We start from the raw sequence: 19,275 nt of genomic DNA, 5'->3' as shown, positions 1-19,275 counted from the left end.
GGTTATGGATTTAACAGCCTCTTGTTTTCCTATCATAGTAGCTGTGCAAGGTCTGCTGTGCACAGTTCCTGGAAAAGTTTCATTACCTCCAGCCTGATGGGTTTATTGATAAGCCTCCAAAACAAGAGAGAAACTGGGTTTCAGTAACTTCATACACACAACACAAAAACCACATTCCGCAATTCTGGTAGTGGATTGAAGATTTTTTTTCCCAAAGGAGTAATGTGGCCACTTGTACAGGGACCTGAATCCATAGACAGAGCAGTCTGCTAATCTTCTGAATTCACCAACTTTTTGTTACAGGATTCAGGAACTGCTGTAGTAGAAGTGGTGTTCAGGTGTTGTATCCAAATTTAAACAGGTGTAATCCAGTGAGGTGGCAGCAGTTGACAAAGCAGGGATGCAGTTCCAGATATGTTAGTGTTTGCTGGGACATGGCTGCCAAGGGCATAGAACTGTCAGAGGACTTCACCCAGGGGGTTACCTGTGACCTCCCAAAAGAGCCAGGAGTTCACAGGTGTGCACTGCAGCACTGTCAGCTCTTCTCAGAACCTGACAGTGCTACACAGTATTTCCCAGAAGAGGGGATGAGAAGGTTACACAAACCCTTGCAATAACCAACATCTGGCAGCACCATGAGACGTCAGAAGTCACGGGACATCTTCATCCAAATTTATTTATTAATAAGGTAACAACATATTCCAAATTATTACAAGCCTTTACTAATCCTTCCATTACTGTCTCAAATTTGACTTGACATGTCAGACTTTTTGCAGTAAAATGTCAGTGTTCAGGTGCAGAATTAAAAGCTTCAGAGAATAGCAACAGGAAGTCACAATTACAAACACCACGGAAAGGGATGAGCATGACATCTGCTGCAGGCTCCAGGGTCACTCCAGTCAGGCTGCTCTAGGCTCAAGTTGTAGCAAGTAACAGAGAAATTATGCAGCTTATGTACTTCAGTTACAAAGCAGCAAGCACAAAAGCATTTTAAGGTTTCCTAACTGCACAGGAACTATGCCTAGATTTAGACTTTCTAGGCTCAAGTCCATCTCTGGCAATGGACAACAAGCAAAATACCTAATACAGTAAAAGATTTCAAGATTCAGAGCCCCAAATAATTTAAGAAACCTTTCAGTTGAAGCCTCAGTAAATGCAAACCACCTCCTTCAGTTATTGTAACTTCAGTGCTCCATTTTCTTCACTTTTTTTTTTTTTAATCACAATACTCAATTCCTCCAAAGGGCTTACACAGCTTTTATGACTCGGCTCCTTGCAAACTTCATGATTGTAGCGTAGCCAAGGAAGTGGCACACAAAACAGCAATAAATTACAGCACAGCTATGCTACTTAAACTACTTAAGAAACCAATAATACTATGTAGATGCACGTTGTAAACAGGTGCCTTAAAAACATGCTTCTGAGCATTTACACCAGGGTATTTCCCCCCAGGGTGCCTGTCCTCCTGCGTGCAATGGGACACACTGGACTGGCTCCTCTGCAGCTCCAGGTGCAAGTTTCCCTCCTCACATCTGTGCTGAAGGTACTGCTGCCCTCGGCACAGCAAAGGTCAGGCTAGTAGTGTCAAAAGTGCTGCAAGATGTCCAGTGAACGCCAAAGTGCTCCACTTTGAGTCTAACAACACTTACTCAAGGCTTATTTTGGAATCAAGGCAACAGGGATCATCAAAGGCAGACCCTTCTTCACTTGCAAAGCCTGACCTAGCACTGTTTAATTACCCTAATTAACACTTGCACTTTTTTTCCTACAACCATTTAATGCAACTGAGGGGAAAAAAACACACTTCCAAAAGCTCTTGATCTTACATCTTGTGCTCCCAAAGCACTCAAACTAGGAGTAATCCTATGAAAACCATCATTACAGCAATTACCATTGAGCTCAGCTAGAAAAAGTCATTTACTGAAATGACAAGACATGATTCAAGGTAATCATGCAGGATAAAGCAGGGAATACTACCTGGACAGCACACACACATGTATTTACACCCGCACTATTACCCGGAATACTGTTTGTTTCAGGGACATGTGGCGCTAACACAGCCTCTCTCCAGAGCAGCACAGCTCAGTCAAAGTCGCGGTTGGTGAGAACCAGCGGAGCCACCAGAGTCCACACGTACAGCACGATGCCAATCCAGCTGGAAGAGATCTTCACCCACACAGATGGCCACTTGCTGGTCATTGTCTCATAAGAAGAATCCGGACTGTGAACCAAGGAAAAGGAAAAGGATAATTTGCAAGTTCTTTTCAATATAACATATTTGTGGTTCTAAGCTACCCTTCAACACTGTTTTCACAGGAGATCATTCTCAATTCACACATCAAAGGACCCTTCTCCCAGGCAGTTCACACCAGTCTGTATAAGAACACCACTTTGAAGTAAGTGTCACAGGAGGTGGAAGAACAACAACAGCACAAAAAATATTCAGTATGAGAAGCTGCCAAAAAGCAGAATTGCAAGGATTCTTTAACAAATCTGCAGAAAGGCAGTAAATGGATAGCACTTAAGAGATAAGAAGAATGTATTTTGCCTTGCCAAAGGACACCACCTAGAGAAATTAATAATCTTGATGTCATATTGGACCCAAGTAGAGCGACAAATCAGTTTCACAGCAGGACTATCAATTAACAGTTATTGCTGAAGGAAGTACCTTTTAGTGTTGCTTTGTTCTTTGCCAAGTAAGTAGAGACCTTAAGTTGTATTTTTTAATTCTAAAGAACATCTGATCTAGCTGTTAGCAACAATTCACACACAGGAGGACTATTTTATTGTGAGGATTTTTTTCAAGGATCAGACAACATAATTTCCTTCCACCAAGCCTGGTCAGAGAATAGCTGTGCTTGGAAGAGACCACTGAAGGTTCTCTAGTCCAGCTCCACTGTTCCAGTGGGGACCCTAAATCCAGCTGCAGATGGTTTTGAAGTATCTTCAAGAATGGAAGCTCCACAACTTCCCCTGTGCCAGTACTAGTCACCCTAGTAATGGAGAAGTGTTTCTTTATGTTCAGAGGGAACCGCCTGTGTCCCAGTTTGGGACCTTTGCCTCTGGCCGTGTCACTGGGCACCACTGAGAAGTCCTGGCTCCATCCTCTTTGCACACCTGCTTCAGGTGTTTATACACAGTGGTGAGACACCCCTTGGGCCTTCTCCAAGCTGAACAGTCCCAGCTCTCTCAGTTTCTCCTCATATCACATATGCTCCAGTCCCTTCATCATCTTCGTGGCCCTTCACTGGACTCTCTCCAGTATGTCCATGTCTCTCTTGTACTGGGAAGCATCAGAACTGGAGGAGTTGGGAAGAAACACCTTCCCCTTGACCTGTTGAAATAACATGTCCTTTTTCTAGCTCTCTGTACTAGACATGGGCCTAGTGTTTACTTATTTTTGTTATATAATTTAAGACACGATCCTGTTCACTTTAGCAGGATGTATTTCAGCAGTTCTGTGAATTATAAGAATCATCCTAGAAAAAATGACAGGCACCTGTGAACAAGCTTGGCTACAGTTTTCAGATACACTTCCTTGAGAAGGCCCACTCAAGACCTACATTCCAGAGCATGCAACTTGTGCCTCTTTGTCCAGCAAGAGATGGTCTCTTGTATGCTCATTATCAGCACAACATCTAATCAAATGTAAATACCTGTACCAGTTGGTAAGTGTCATCATGATATACAGTGATGCCAGGAAAAGCATGAAGTGGAAGAAGGAGTAACTGTAAGTAACTCCATCCCTCTCATTATCTATAGCTCGATGAACATCATCTCCATCATCAAGGGAGCCATCACTCCTGGGCATTCCATCCTCTATCAGTGTTGACTCATCACTGGTCAGCATCAGCTTGTTAACCTGGCTGTTGTTGGATGTCCGGATGCTGGATATAACAGAAAAGGACACGGCACAGTTACCCAAATAAATAAATAAAAAATACATAAATCCAATAAATAAATCCAATTTAGTATCCAACAATAAGAAGTGATACAAATTAATGCATTTTTCTTAAGGAATCTTACCTTGAATAGAGAACACACAGCAGAAACAAAACCAGTCCTACAATCCCTTGTGCATCCCACCACTGCACTACCTGACCTTGGGTTGGAATGGTGGTGCTGTTGTAACCAATGATGCTCAGCAGACTGGGGTTACAGCGCCTGTCTGTGAGGGAAACTGCATTAGAACTTATATAAAACAAGAACAGGACAAATATTTAATAACATATTTTCATGCTGAATACACAGAAATAGAAAGGAACTTCGTGACTGTGACAGTCTTGAAGTAAAATTTGAATTTATTTTTAGCCTACTGAATCTCTCTAGGGGAGGGAAATGACAGTATATGGCATAAAAATCTGTCTCTTCAAGCAGATAAAAGGATTCTGAACTTATGTAAGATATGCATCAACTGCTTTACTATTCCATCGGACATAATTAGATGCAACAAAACAGAAATTTCTGCATAATAAACTTCAGAAATTCTACTGGTAGGAAACAAGTTTGACAAACATATTCTATAGATGGGATACCCAAGTCAGCCCAGAATTGGAAAACAATTCCCTGACAGTAAGTCAGTTATTTATTATAAGTGGTTCCCAACCCACAGCATCCACAGGTAACACTGATGAAACAGCTGAAAGTAGTACACAATCTTATTTTCCCATAATCACTGCCTGAATTAGATGACTCATGTATTCCATGACACAGAAGCACAGAAGATTGTCCATAGCTAAGATAAAAGGGTCAGAGACCCAATTAAAACTACTAAAATCAATATCTGGTGATTCATTTTAATAATCAGAATTTCTACACTTATTTATTTTTAGAAGCAATCAACTGTTTCCAGACAAAATAGACATTAACAACATTTATTAATACTTGTTATAAATCCTCAAGTAGCATCTTGGTCACCTAAGAAATGTGAAACCTGGTACAGAGATCAAAGTCCTAGACTCCTCAGGGGAGTTGCACTGATCTGCAAAATATAAGCTTTAGAATACTGCAGTTCTGCCAGTAAAGAGCATAAATTCTTACATGCCAAGAGGGGGAAAAGACATTATTTTAGTATGCTGGTTGCAGAGGGGGAAAAGCTCAGAGATGTGTGGGCAAGGCCAGGTTGCTGTTTTATACCTCCTACATCACTGCTGGGAGCATGGCTTTGGGGGGAGGAAAAGGTGAACACACCCTGGAAGAAGTGGCTCTCTGCTTCCCTCTCCCCTTCAAGAGAGCTTGCCTGGACCAGCCATGCAGACCCTGCCCTCCCTCACTGCTGCATATCCCTTCCTACCCCTCAGGAGAGTGGGCTCCTAGCAGCACATGTAGCTAAACCCCACCACACGCACATTCTATTACCCTGTTCTAATGCTGCCTTGCAAAAGAGGTGTAAGTACAATTTATTGCTGAACGAGTTACCCAAAAAGCTCTACATTGCTACTACACTTACCTGGCTCATTGGTCATGGCTGACCAAGTCAAATACATTGTGTAAATTGTGATCACTGAAGACTGCAGCAAACCAGACCTTGGCTGCGATTCCTACACAAAGGAGTTACAAAACAGGGAAGTTAGGCAATCAAAAGTTGTAGGCACATTTATATTTTGAAAACACAAGAGGCAACAGAATTAAAATCATACCTGAATCCTTGGCAGAATTGACATTACAGAAGCACCAATGCACAGGAGCATATTAACACTGATGAATGTCTTGTTCTCAGAACAACCTTCTGGATGAGTGTAATAAACATAAAACAAGACAATAGCTACTAGAGACAGTAGATAGTTGACAGCTGTAGCTGAGAGCAGAGCTGTGAAGAAACAAAACCATAGTTAAATTGGTTAATAACAAGGACTACTACAATTGGAATGATACTACATGATACTATAAGTGTGGGATACAATATACGACAAGAGTTCTGGGCACTGAAATGTAAAAGAAGTTCTCAAATAGCCTGTGAAGTATTAAAAAGAAACAATACATGGGAATCCTGAAGCCATGCTTGATTCTCCAGTGCTCCAACAGCAACCTGGAAGAGCAAGGAAGATAAAGGAACACAGTTGTACTGGACACTCCTTGGCTAACAGCTTAAAAAAGAAACTGAAGAAATACTTGTCCAACAGAGGCTAAAACAAAATCTCATTTCCAAATTACATCTTAGTAAAAACACTAAATAGAGAAGTGGCCACTGAATGAAGACAGGCCATGCTGTCTTTTGAAACACCTAAATTATCACATCTGAAACACTTTATTAAAATAACATTTTTCCAGTGAGATGACTTTACTCTCCTTCACTACCCTGACCTTTCAGTCAGCATATACCTTCAAAAAATGACTGGCAACCAGAAAAAACAGTTGTTTGAGATGATTCTACTCAACATGATGCACTAGCAGGTTACTTTGTTTTTAATCAGCACTGAAGGGCTAGCAAAACCTGAGGCTGCAAAAAACAAAAAAAAAAAAAACAAACAAACAAACAAAAAAAACCCCCCACAAACAAACAAACAAACAAAAGGATTAAAAAAAAACCAACACCAAAACCAAGCCAAAAAATAAAACAAAACAAAAACCCCAAAAAGCTGCAATTGCCACTTCTCTGATATCATGATGCACAGAACGCTCCACCTGAAAATGAGGAAGAACTTCTTTACTTTGTGTATAACTGCACCCTGGAATAGATTGCCCAGAGAGGTTTTAGAGTCTCCCTCACTGGAGACACTCAAGAACCATCTGGACATAATTCTGTGCCATGTGTGCTCCAGGATGACCCTGCCTCAGCTGGGAGGCTGGATCAGATGAGCTGCTGTGGTCCCTTCCAACCACAGCAGTGGTTGTGATTGTGTGAAACTCATGCCCTGCTCCCAGGGAACAGATCTTACTACTCAAAGGTTGCTGCACCTCTCCCTGCTTCCCCTTATTTAACTTGATAACAGAAGGACATCAATGAGCTGAACTACACATCTGAGAAAATGATACTTATGCATGAAGCAGCCCTTTCTGCACTGGTAAAATGAACTATTCCGTGAGTAACTTATTAAACACAATGCACATTAAATTAAATGTAAAACTTGACTGTAGTACAGTCCCTCCTTACCTGCATACCAGCATCTTGAGTTTCCTTCCTCCATTTTTTCAACCCAAGATTCATTCCAGGAATGGGCAAAGTCAATAAGCAAGACCAGCTGAATAAGAATAAAGCAGAATGCTCCAGCCATACCTACATAAAACCACACTAGAAGAGAAGCAAAACAAAACCAGTTAGGAACCATAGGTGATTTACCCCCCATCATAGTGTCCCTAAATACAGAGAAGCACTACAGTTACACAGCTGCATGACATCAACATGCACTTTATTTAAAACTAAGTATGATTGCACAATGATACAGAGGAAGACAATATTCCCTCACCAGTTGTAAATGGTCCCTCTGGTATGAAGAAAGCTCCAACACTAATTGCAAGTGCCGTCGCAAATTTAAAGAACCAGAATCTAAAGGGAAATAAAAAATATAAGGCAACTGTTAAGTCTAGTCTAATTCACACATAAAATACACATCTTTAAGAGTTGGGGTTTTTTTCTTTTATTTTCTCATTCTTAACTTGCCTCATTTGAAGCAGGATAAAAATTTTATCTGCCCAAGACTTGTGTTCTCCAAAAAATTATGCTTAAAACTGTGCTAGACTGACACAGAGTTTGACACATTTTCCAGAGGTATCTTCTTACTTGTGAATGACAAATTACGCCAATTGTGAGCTGCTTTTTTCTTCCTAAGAATGTTTTAAACCAGAGCAGTGAGATTGTTGGATTGTCTGCATATCAGAAAAATGGGTTAAAAAATCCCTTCCTACTTTTAATATCAAAGATCTGATTGTTGCCTACAATGACATAAAATATTATGCTGGAGCTCCCTACCAGTGTTAGTTCACTTCCTACATGAGAGAAACATACAAACCCACCCAACTTCAGATTCTTTAGGCCTACAGCTGATGAGGATTTATCACAAAAAAAAAAGCAAAACATTTATCCTGCACAGAAAAGACACAATCAAGTTCCAAGTCCCTGTTTCAGGGCAGTGTTGTTGGAATTTTTCTTCCAGTAAAATATATGCATTCACAGACCATGAAAAGACATCAGATGTTTCCAGAAAGCATACAAGGGAGCATCCTTCACCAAAGGTACACCAACCTCACCCCAAATACTAATTGTATAAATATACCCTGCATAGAGAACTTCAAACTGTTATGCCAACAAAACTGTAAGGAGGTAAAGACTATTTTTTCTGATCCAGTGACAGGCAGCTCCAAAAACAGGCATGATGCCATCTACATGCACTTCAAAACTAAATGTAACAGCACAAAGATATATACCACACACCCACAATGTCAAACACTTGTCAGTTTTTCAAGTTTTCTATCTTTTCCCATTTCTTCCCATACTTTGAACAAGTTTAATCTCTCCAATCAAGTGATGGATACCAGAAGAACAAGTTCCAGTTGTGTGGAGAGGAACCATGTGAGATGACAGAAGTGTAGACTACAGAACAAAATGGACTAATTTCCTAGGATATAGAGAAGTGACAAAATCCAGTCTGAAAGTTGAATTAAGTTGTAACATTTACAGTGCAATACAAACCCCACTAAAAGTAGTTTTAGAATCCACTTTTTTAAATCAATGTCATTCTCAATTATAGAAATAGAAATGGGTTCAAGTTTGCATATATTTAGTCTCAAATTCTAGACTTTTTAAAGGGATCTTACTGCTCTACCCCATTCCACAACTGAAAACAATAGTCATCTGAAATATGCTGTGCATTCTGTACAAGCCAGCAACTACCTCATAGATACATCATAATTGATTTTTTTCTGTTGTGATCATAAACCTAAGAAGAAGAAGAAACCACTCTGACTGCCATTAAAAAAGCAGAGAAGGTGAATATTGGCACTAGATTGTATTACTGGGCTTAACTTGCATGCGAGCATGAAAAAGTTAGTACACATATAAGCAAAAACCTAGTATTCTGAATATTTCAAATCACTGACAAAAAGATTACATCTCAAAATATTACTGAACATACAGACAATTTCAAAAATCAAAAGAAATAAAGCTTTTCATAAAGCTCACTGTAACACATATTATTGAAGCAATGAGTTATTACAGAAGTGTTTAAAGTAATGTTATTAAATATTTTACCAGCAACAGTTAAATAGCATTATTTTTTCCTTTTATCCTAGTGCTGATGTTAGATTAGCTAAGAAGAGCAAACTGCTATGGGTTGCATAAACAGTACCTAAATTTGTATTGGAGAGCACAACTCCAAATAAGGTTATCAAGAAGATCCCAAACACTTAAGAAAAAATTTAGTTAAAAAACATTCTTCATCATGTAAAATCACCATGTGCCTTTTTCTGAAAAAAAAAAAAAAAAAAAAAAAAAAAAAAAAAGAAAAACAACAGATACATTCTGATATACAGTGTAGCTGATCCACTTCTTGCTTGCAACTAGCATGTTCTCCTGAACAAAGCAGGGTGGAGGGAAAGGCTGAATTGAGTTACTCTTGCTAACAGATCTTAATACTGTACTCTCTTTTTCTTTAGATCAAAAAAACCCCAAACTAAACCAAGCAATATTCTGCTCAGTCTTAATTATTTTCCCCTACAGAAATAATTTGAAGCTTTTTCTTGTTTTATGCTAGACATGTTTAATCCTACTATACTGAATATAAAATAAAATTTTTTGGCTTAGCTGTTTACAGCTTTTGTTAAATACAGTCGCCTCTAAAAAGCAGTAGTCTAAGCAATCACTGTGACCACCAAGATTAGGCATCATAAATGGTTTTAGGCTTTTTAGCACCATGTTCTCTCACAAATGTTTACATTTCCTTGGTTCAAGGAGCTACATTACACATAGGCAGAACTTGGATGAAAACTACCACTTGTGTCAATATAAAAGCTGAAATTCCACTATATTCTTCCATCTGATAATCCTAACTAAAATGAAATACAAACGAAAATCCACTGGAAAGCTCAGAAACTAGATACATAATTCATTTCTTTTTGCAGAGGGGCAACTGAAAAGATAGCAGAAAGAGAAAAGATAGATTATATACATCTATATGGATATATATGTGTAACCACTATAACCTTTAGAAGAAAACTGTTCAGAAAAGAATAAAAGTTCTTATAAACTTCAAAGTTAAGAGGAATATAATTCAGATGAGGCTCTTAAATATTTTTATTTCTTGAAAAATTTTCTCTGGAATGAAACAAAAATTAATCACTAACTCATCTCAGCACTCATTTCTGCATCTTACCCATTGTGCACTGCTGCTCTGGGGTCATTGCTGCTCTTCACTTTGATCATCAGCAAGGAGAAGAGAAGGAAGAACATGGCCATGCCAAAGCACACACGGTACACGGCCTTGTAGCCAACCAGGACATCACAGTTCACGTGGCCCTGCACACCAGGAATACTTGTTCCCAACCCTCCATCACAAAATCCAGGAATCTGTGATAAATACAAGACATATCACTCATCTTTAAAAGACCTCCTGTCAGTAAATGTATATTAATAAATTTCCAATACACAATTCATTAATATTCTAACATTATGTAACTATTAACACTGTGAGAAAATATGATATTGAAGGACCGCATCATTATCTACAGTCCAACTAGGATATCAAACACATGCAAGGACAAAAAGTCCAGCAAAGGCACAATAAAATAAAATAAATCTTTCCACAGAATAGTTTGGGTTGGAGAAGACCTTTAAAGCTCACCTAGACTAACCCCTCTGCCATGGGCAAGGACATCTTCAACTACATCAAGTTGCTCAAGGCCCCATCCCACCTGATCTTGAATGTTTCCATGAACGGGACAGGGATCTTATTACCAGTTTTTTTTGTGCTATTAGTAATTTCAAAGCTTCTCAAAGAAATGCAGTTTTCCCTTGTTGATCTGAATCAAGAGATAATCAAAGATCTGGGAACTGGTAAATTTGACTTGACAGTTACTATCAGGCTTATGACATAACTAGGAGGTGGCAGCCTGCTTACATCTCTTTAAAACAGCCTTTCCCAAAAAAGTGCCATCACCATCAATTAGATGTATTTGTAATTTCCATACGAAACAGCTGAGAACATTCTCTCCAGTCACTACCAGGACGTGAGCAACATCTTTCAGAAGTCAAATCATTCTCAGAAGGCTGTAATTTTCTTTCCTAGGTGACTAACATGGCTCTCACTGAAGCTCTAATGTGGTAACTATACCAACCTACAATACACATTTACAGATGAATCATTTGGGGGAAAAAGACATAAAAATCATGCCTAACCAAAGCTACTATCTACTGAAAAAAAATAAACACTGCAAAACAGAACTGAAGTACATGCAACCTGTAAGCTCTACTACAACTCACATTATCACTCTCCAATTTTATATCGCATCTTCATATAGCTAATAAACTGTAAGATCCTACGAACACTTCCTAATTCCCTGGGTGGAAAACACACTACTATGACGAGTGAAAAATATTTCACTCAAAAGAGTGCTTTTCATCTATAGAGGGATCGTCCCACAACTTCTTTGACTTACAAATAAATTAATGGTGACTGTGAAGCACAGCTGGTAGCAAAACAATGTATTTCCAAATTAAATCCACGCTTTTCAAAATGTCAATTACTATTATTTATGACATTTGTCCTACCAAATATGCTAGCAATAAATGCTGACCTTCTTCAGCTGCTCTTCCATGCCTGGTATTAGCATCACACAGGCAACGCTCACGCCAAGAAGCAAAAAGAAGGCATAAATCAGTCGAGTTATGGTGGAGTTGTTTCCACTGGGGCAGCATCGACAAAGCAGGCATGGGGCACTTCCACACAAGCATGGTATCTGACAAAAAGACAGAACATGAATTATTTAAAAAGCTTTGGATTACTAGATTTCAATATTTAATCAGGCTATGCAGATCATCAGATGTGATAGAAAATTACTTTCCTGTGCATCCCACCACTGGTACAGAGTAAGTCACTGCAACACATTACAGAGCCACCAAACAACAGCACTTCCCGATGTGCTGCTGCACAGTGAAATTAGTGCTATGCCAGAAGTAATCACTTCGCCATTCAGAAGAAATAAAGACTGGATTCAGGCTCATTTTTTCTCTTGAATTTTATTTCATTTCAGCTAAATTACATGTAAGGATTGCTTTTGTTAGCAACTATATCCTCCCTTCCACAACTGCAGAGAATAAACAAACACACCATAGGAAAAAGACACCAGTACAACGGTCATGTAGGTACACTCTCAGCACCTGGCACAGTTGGGATAAAATACTCACTGCGGCCATAAATATTTCCAAAACACAAAAAACAGGAGATAGAGACTAAATCTTAGGTTGCAAACTATTTCATATCAGCAGCTACTCATATATCACATAATTCTGTTAGTCTGCAAAATTAACTTATGCAATGTAAAGTTACAAACAGTAAGAACAGAGAAGATATGCAGTACATGTGTTATTGATACCAAATATCAACAGCAGAAGTGGATGGAATGCTGTACAGTTGTAATACTACAAGGGGAAAAAAAAACAAACAGGACAAAATGTACCCATATTTAATTCTCACACAGAAAATTGTGGGAAGAAAAAAGGGAGCTATTTCAACAGGAAAGGGTTGGGAAGCAGGGAACAATTCTCTGCCATGTGCCGAGTGACAATTTGGCAAGTAAAAGAAAGGCAAGGTCCTGCAAGTAAACATTAGCCAAAGGAGGAAAGGTACAATCAAAATGCATGATCACTGCCCTTCTCTGAACTACAACAAACCATTCTACCCCTGACACACAAAGATACAGAACAGGGTTAAAACCCAGCATCTCCCTCAGCACACATCCAAGGACACTTCCACCATGGGACAAAAGCCACAGGTGTCCACCATTGCATGAGAGACACTCAGGTCAGTAAGGACAGGAGTAGTTACAAGGCCACATGACCAGGACATGCCAATCACCCAGTATGACAGGCATGTGTCAGATAGAGCTCTCAGCAGTTTAGTCATAGGACAACCAAAAATGCCAGCAGCCCGCTGCTACCGGAGAAGCCCCAGGGGTTGCTGGGAAAAGCAGACAGACTGCCACAACATTCCTGGCAGCCTCCTGAGAAGCCCTCGGGAAAAGGCTGATTATATCATCCTTACAGTTTCAACCAGACACACACTGGACCCACAAACTTCGTCTTTTAAATAACTTTCCTGTATTCTTTTTGGCACATGTATTCCTTCCCAAGGAGCCAACAATCTTCACTCCACTACGCTAGAGAAGCATCTTTAAATTAGCAAACTTCACCATTACATTTGTCTTGCTAAACCACTGAAACTAATCAGATTCTCATTACAAGTATTTTAGGATGTAAAAGTTATTATATTGCTCTTTTTGACCTCCTCCTCCACTCAGTATAGCAGAAATAATATGAAGGCATTGATTATAGGAGGTTTCATCTCAATATAATACAGAAATTATTTAGACTGAGATCAACCAATCACTGCAACAACCTCCCTAAGGACATGGTAGAGTCTACATCACTGGCAGTGTTCAAGATGCAACGGGACAGGGTACCAGATCATCCCACTCAGGCCCCCTTTTTCTTAAGAGATGGAGTAGGTGGACCTTTGGGGCTGCTCTACAACTGCAAGCAACTACACTAGGGACATCTATGCTTCATAAGCAGGAAATGTATGGCTAATATTATCTCCAAATAAATCAGAATTTTATAGTACTATGGTCTTACACTACTTCCTACATGCACAAATAACCTTTCCAGTGAAAAATCTCAGTGCTCTGTTCAAATAATTATTTTCTTCAACTAATTCTGTCTGCATTAATATTTCTAAACATACTGTAGAATAAAAGGTTGAGTTTGGCAGAATAGAACATATATATCCAGGCTCATCTGCTGCAGAAAACGTGGGGACAGGAGCACCTGTTATGAAAATTCACTTCTGTAAGGAATCCCTGTGTTACACTGTTTGCTAAATACCTAAATAGCTCAAGCAACTCGCTCCTTGCCTCAGTGGAAGCAGAAGCACGAATGCTTCTATGGACAGGAGAGACTTGCAGTAACTGAAATGAAGATGATTGTCTCCACCTCATTGGGAAAAAATGTGCCTCAAGAGAGGCCATACACCTCAATGAGCGCCAACACCAGCTTTTAAAATGTTTTGCCCCTAAACAGCTCATGCACATCCATCTCTGAACAATAGACACCTGTTGATACATGACACTATTTATACAAGCTGGCTACTTAAAAAGGAATCATGTTACAGTCCAATTTTCTCTTTGGCAAAAGAGAATAAAATACATACCATTCCAACAAAATAGTATTATACTATCAGCAAAATTACTTGCTACAGACTTCAAAAATAACAGGGACCAAGGAACATTCAGCCCATGGAATTTAGCTTATCAATACAGGAGACAAGGTAAGTTTGTGCCACTTTCTTCCTAAATTTAAAGTACACCTCCAACAAAAATTTCAGTAGTACACACAGCAAGACACTACCATGGACATCAAAGCTTAACTCCCCAGTGTGACTCAGTTTAGTCACAGATTACTCCACAAGTTACTCCACAAGTACTTTTTCATTTGCTTCCATAAGGAAGCTTAGACAAAAGTTATTCAGACACAACTGAATAAAATCTATTGCCTTCCAGAAACTTTAATTACCTACCAACTCATATCCCTTTACATTTTTGAGGAAAAATAAGCAGCTCAATGGTGTTTACTAAGGCAAAATAAGAAAAGACAAACCCACACACCTATTCTGGAAGCAGCCAGCAGGGCATACAAGTTAATTCATGCCTGTTAAAGGAGTCACTTCATTCCCCAGGGCAGTGGAAATTGCATGAGGAACACATACAAGATGTATCCTGAAGGAGAGAAAACCCCACAAAATCATGGAAGGACAAATTTTACTGCCCCTTATGCACACAGAACAAGTTTTTAAGATTAAACATAATCTTCCTACTGGAGTAATGACTAAATGATTATATACTGAATTAACTATCTGCAAAAACACTAAGCCCCTGATGGGCCTAGTCAGGGTTTAGCTACACCATCCCTACTCTTAAGCTTATAGACACTGACTTAATCAAGACCTTTGCCTTGAGAGAGAATATTAAAAGAGCAAAACAGCAGCTCAGCAGTTTCAGAGAAGAGAACAATAGAGGCAAGACACAGCAGAGGGAAAACAGTGCTTATCAACCTAGGCTGTCAGGGAGCCTAAGACTTTTACTGAGATGGCTCTGCTCTTATGGCTTTAGCCTCAGCCCCATCTCTGACAGGCTCCCCTTGCTCCTAAAAATGCTAACCTGAAGCACTGCCTGATCAGCACACAGGAGCGCAGAGCAGTAACACATGGCAGTAACACAGCACAAAAGCCCAGAGGACACAAGCACGGCATGAGGCCTGACGCGGGGGCCTCCAGCAGAACGGCTCCGCACAGCGCACACAACACGTGGCCCTGCGGAGGAGCAACGCTGACAGCAGCGTCCCCACAGGCACAGCAGCTCTGCCGGCCGTGCCACCTGCACCACACCAACCCCACCGCACCCGGGCCAGCGGCTCCCTCACCCTCACTGTGTGCGCTTCCTTCTCAGAGGCACAAAAGAGTTTGTACTGACACATCCCTAGAGACCAGCGCGGACAGATTCCAGTTCCTGTTCAGAACTGCTGTATAGGTTTTAAGTGCTGATTAGCTGTGGTTTTAAATGTGCAAAGAAAATTAACCCTTTAAAGCCATCAGGGGAAAGAGAAAAATAATACTAACAAAAACTACCCAGCCTGATTTGTTTGGGCACTTCAAAGGAAGGGACAGGGGATAACTACTCACAGTAAATCTGATTTAAGATTATGATCTCATGCAAATCATTTATCTAACAGGCTTAATTTCTCTGTAGAGAAACAAACAAGCAAGAGCAAGTAGACAGGGGTTCTTCAAACACTACCAATGCCAACCAGTTGTCAGAAAGGCTGTTCATGAACTTGGAAACACAGTATATATTAACTCAAGTATTCAAATTAAAGCCTATAGTCACAATGTCATTAAGTATTTAACAATAATTAAAAATAATACTGTTAACTATATCCAGTTAGTAATTCAAGCCCAACTGGCTAAACCATTAAGTAGTATTTAAAATGTTAATGAGACCAAAATGAATCCTGACAGTAATTAGTTAAAATGCTATTATCAGTGTTCTAGTTGATTATTTACAGGCATATCGGCCTGGAAGTTAATTTATGCAGATTTTCCAATTCTATGATAATTTAATATAATTTGTACATGAGACTAAGGGATTATGGATCATCTCTCTTAATTAAAGGTCACTCTGTATTAGAGGAGCCAAAACCCATACATTCAGATATCACAAAAATAGGAGCTTGGCTAAATATGAGGTTTTGTTGTATCACTAGAAGTGTGTGTATGAATGCTTTAATAATAGGTAATTTAATTTAATTCATGTATGGTACGAAAAACTTTTGGTATGAAAAATTCAGATTTTCACAATCCCTCTGACATTCTTACAACAAACATGTAACACAAACCACCTGATTGTGTCAATACAGACTAGACTTGGAAAGACATATCACTTAGGGATAAAAATCAATGCCTCAGTTGAAGACTCTTTACCAACTTCTTTGCTTTCCTGCATCGTGCCAAGAGTCTTAATGCCATCTCAATCTACTGCTTCCCATGAACTAAAATCACCTGACGTGGTGACACATCACCACGGATTACTGTGCCGCGAGGAAAGGATGGCTCGGCGAGACAAAGATGCTACAAAGGGTGGAGCTGCTCAAGACAAAGCCGTAAGAAATAGGAATTAAATAAATACAAATATTAGAATCAGGGAAACGTGCGGGTTTTGATTTTCCCGAAAGAAACGCTGGAGTTCAAAGCATTTGATCAGACTCTAACTTAAGAGATTTGGGGAGAGGTGATTTCAGCGGGCACCGTAACACCTCCCGCACAGCAACGCGGATTAAGCGGCGCCCAGCAGCTCGGCAGGCCGGCCTGTCTGGGCTAAGCACGAAGCTCCCCACAGCGCCGGCGAAACGGCTCCGACGGATCCTTGAGGATCCCGGGAGCAGCCCGAGAGAGGGACCACGGCGGGACCCGCCCCCTCCAGCGCGGCGGGGAGAGAGCCCTGCCCGGCGGAGCGGGGGCCGCGGCCACTCGGGGCGGACAGAGCCCGGCCGGGGCCGGGAAGGGGCCAGACAAGGGCCCGCAGCCTCCCCGTGCCGCAGGAGGAGGAGGGGAGGCAGCGCCACAGCCGCCCTGGCTGACACGGGCGCGGAGGGAGACGGGCGAGGCCCGAGTGGGGAGGGAAGGAGGGGGGAAGCACCGGCCGCTGGCTCCGAGCCTGCGGCAGGCAGGGAAAGGCAGGGAGGAACCCCCGCGCCGCCCGCGTCCACCTTACCCAGCTCGCCATGGAGCAGAGGCCCAGGACGCTGCCCATGGTCCCAGGTGGGCTCGGGCTCCTCCAAGATGGAAGCGGCGGCCGCGGCTCCCGACGCCGTTGTTTACTGCTCCCAGCGGCGCTTCCGGCCGCTCTGACGGCGCGGGCACGTCACTGCCGGCCTGGCGCTGCCCCGCGGCCTCCTGGCGCACGGGAGCGGGCCGGGATTTTGTGGAGCCGGGATGTTCTTGGCGGTCAGGGCTCTGTACGCCTTCAGCCCTAATAATCAGGAAAGGAGATCCAACCAGGGGAACAGCAGCAGCCAGCATCCGTCAGCCAAGGGCATCCGGGAGCTAAAGCTTAAATCTTGTTAGTTGTAAGCTGTCGATGTAGCAAGTCAGGGTGTAGTGAACTGGTGTATGTCGTTGTTGAGGCGGTCACGACACAAAGCAGATACATTAAGCAGTCTTCTGATGGCAACTCTTTATTATGGAAATGGCTGACCTTTTATACACTTTCGAATTATTTATACTTCTACCCTAACTACTGGCCACAATAATTCAACATAACACCGTTGGTGAAAAGTAACAGCGACTTCAGCTAACTTTCTTGTCCAGCTGCAAAATTCCCTCCTCATCTTTCTTCAATTCCTCTCTTCTCTTAGGCTCCTTGGTAACAGCCTTGAAGAGAGCTCCTTATCAGCTTCTTCTTGCTCCTTTAGCTAACAGGCCCACTGTTAGCCCCTTCCATAGATGTAGTAATGCAAAATGTTGTATGTCAGTAAAACAGATAGTCAAGGACATCTGGGAGCTAATAAACTTGAAGGATGTAGTAAATCATGGTGTTGATGCACGTCTATGGATACATTATTAGCTTGGCGAAATATTTGATGTCCATGTGTCCTATAGCTGAACTATGTCCAATATAATATTAAATATTAAATATTAAATAATATTAAAAGTCACACTCTGGTCACAGAGACCCCTGGCCAGGTGCAGACCCTCGCCCTCTGTGTGCACAGATGGTAGCTGGGGTTATGTAGACTGTATGGAAATTAGTAACTAATCACAGTAGATGAACACAGCCCCAAAAAAGGGAAAGGCCCACAAAAATAGTCCTGAAAGAAAAGGTAGGGCCTAAAAATCTTAAAAAAAAATCAATCAAGGACCAGAAAATGTAGGTAATACACTTAATAATATAGACATTGTAATATATATGTATTTATTAAAAAAATATTAATAATAACGATACCATCTCAGCTGAAAAATACAACCCTTTCATTTGTAAAAAGTCTTAAGATCTAAAACTAGACACTTAAGAAGGATTCACTGCACTACTACATGCTGGGGTCAGATTGGATTTATCTATGGATGTTGCTAAATCTATCCTTTGTAATTGATTTTAAAGGCAATCCTATTTTCAAAATCAAACACGAAAAGAAAAGGCTAAGAAGGGATTTTTGCAGACTGAAGGTTTAAGGCTGCAATTGTCTAGTGACAAAAACTGGTAATAATTAATAAAATGGTTGTAACTATTTGTTTGGAGGGTAAGTACACAGAATTAGTGGACATAGAAAATTTTTGGAATACCTTTAGTTCAGCCACTAGATGAAGAACGGTAATTCTTAATGTTCACTTTGGTTTGTGCACTGATTTGAGCCAGTGAAGTGTGCTGTGTTCATCTCCCACATAACACCACCACAGTAGCTATGAGGTCCTGGAGGTGCAGCGTCAGCTCACAGCTAACATTGCAGCTTGCTTCCTGTGATGAATGCATAATCTCCATTCTCTCTCCTTTGTGGAACCCTTAATCTTCTTCAAAGAT

General features: G+C 40.8%; 1 protein-coding gene across 1 annotated transcript; it reads right to left on the bottom strand.

Moving 5' to 3' along the window:
• Positions 1-650: 650 nt before the first annotated feature.
• Positions 651-17,604, bottom strand: SERINC1 (serine incorporator 1). The gene is made up of 10 exons (XM_053937756.1): positions 17,473-17,604; positions 11,728-11,889; positions 10,308-10,501; positions 7,407-7,486; positions 7,094-7,231; positions 5,640-5,809; positions 5,450-5,540; positions 4,027-4,168; positions 3,657-3,887; positions 651-2,221 (listed from the first exon to the last, which is right to left on the bottom strand). The coding sequence occupies exons 1-10, from the start codon at positions 17,509-17,511 to the stop codon at positions 2,083-2,085; spliced, it is 1,386 nt and encodes a 461-aa protein (XP_053793731.1). The 5' UTR covers positions 17,512-17,604; the 3' UTR covers positions 651-2,082.
• Positions 17,605-19,275: the final 1,671 nt, after the last annotated feature.

Source organism: Vidua chalybeata, chromosome 3, assembly GCF_026979565.1.
Source record: "Vidua chalybeata isolate OUT-0048 chromosome 3, bVidCha1 merged haplotype, whole genome shotgun sequence".
In the NCBI taxonomy this organism is placed as follows: domain Eukaryota; kingdom Metazoa; phylum Chordata; class Aves; order Passeriformes; family Viduidae; genus Vidua; species Vidua chalybeata.
This window is presented reverse-complemented; position numbering and strand designations above follow the sequence as displayed.

Excerpts from the sequence above, each read along its gene's own strand:
- SERINC1 (XM_053937756.1), bottom strand. The coding sequence starts at position 17,511 with ATGGGCAGCGTCCTGGGCCTCTGCTCCATGGCGAGCTGG. Across the intron at positions 7,487-10,307 it reads AGAGCAGCAGTGCACAATGG|ATTCTGGTTCTTTAAATTTG; the intron begins GTAAGATGCAGA and ends ATTTCCCTTTAG. Across the intron at positions 5,810-7,093 it reads CTCAAGATGCTGGTATGCAG|CTCTGCTCTCAGCTACAGCT; the intron begins GTAAGGAGGGAC and ends GTTTCTTCACAG.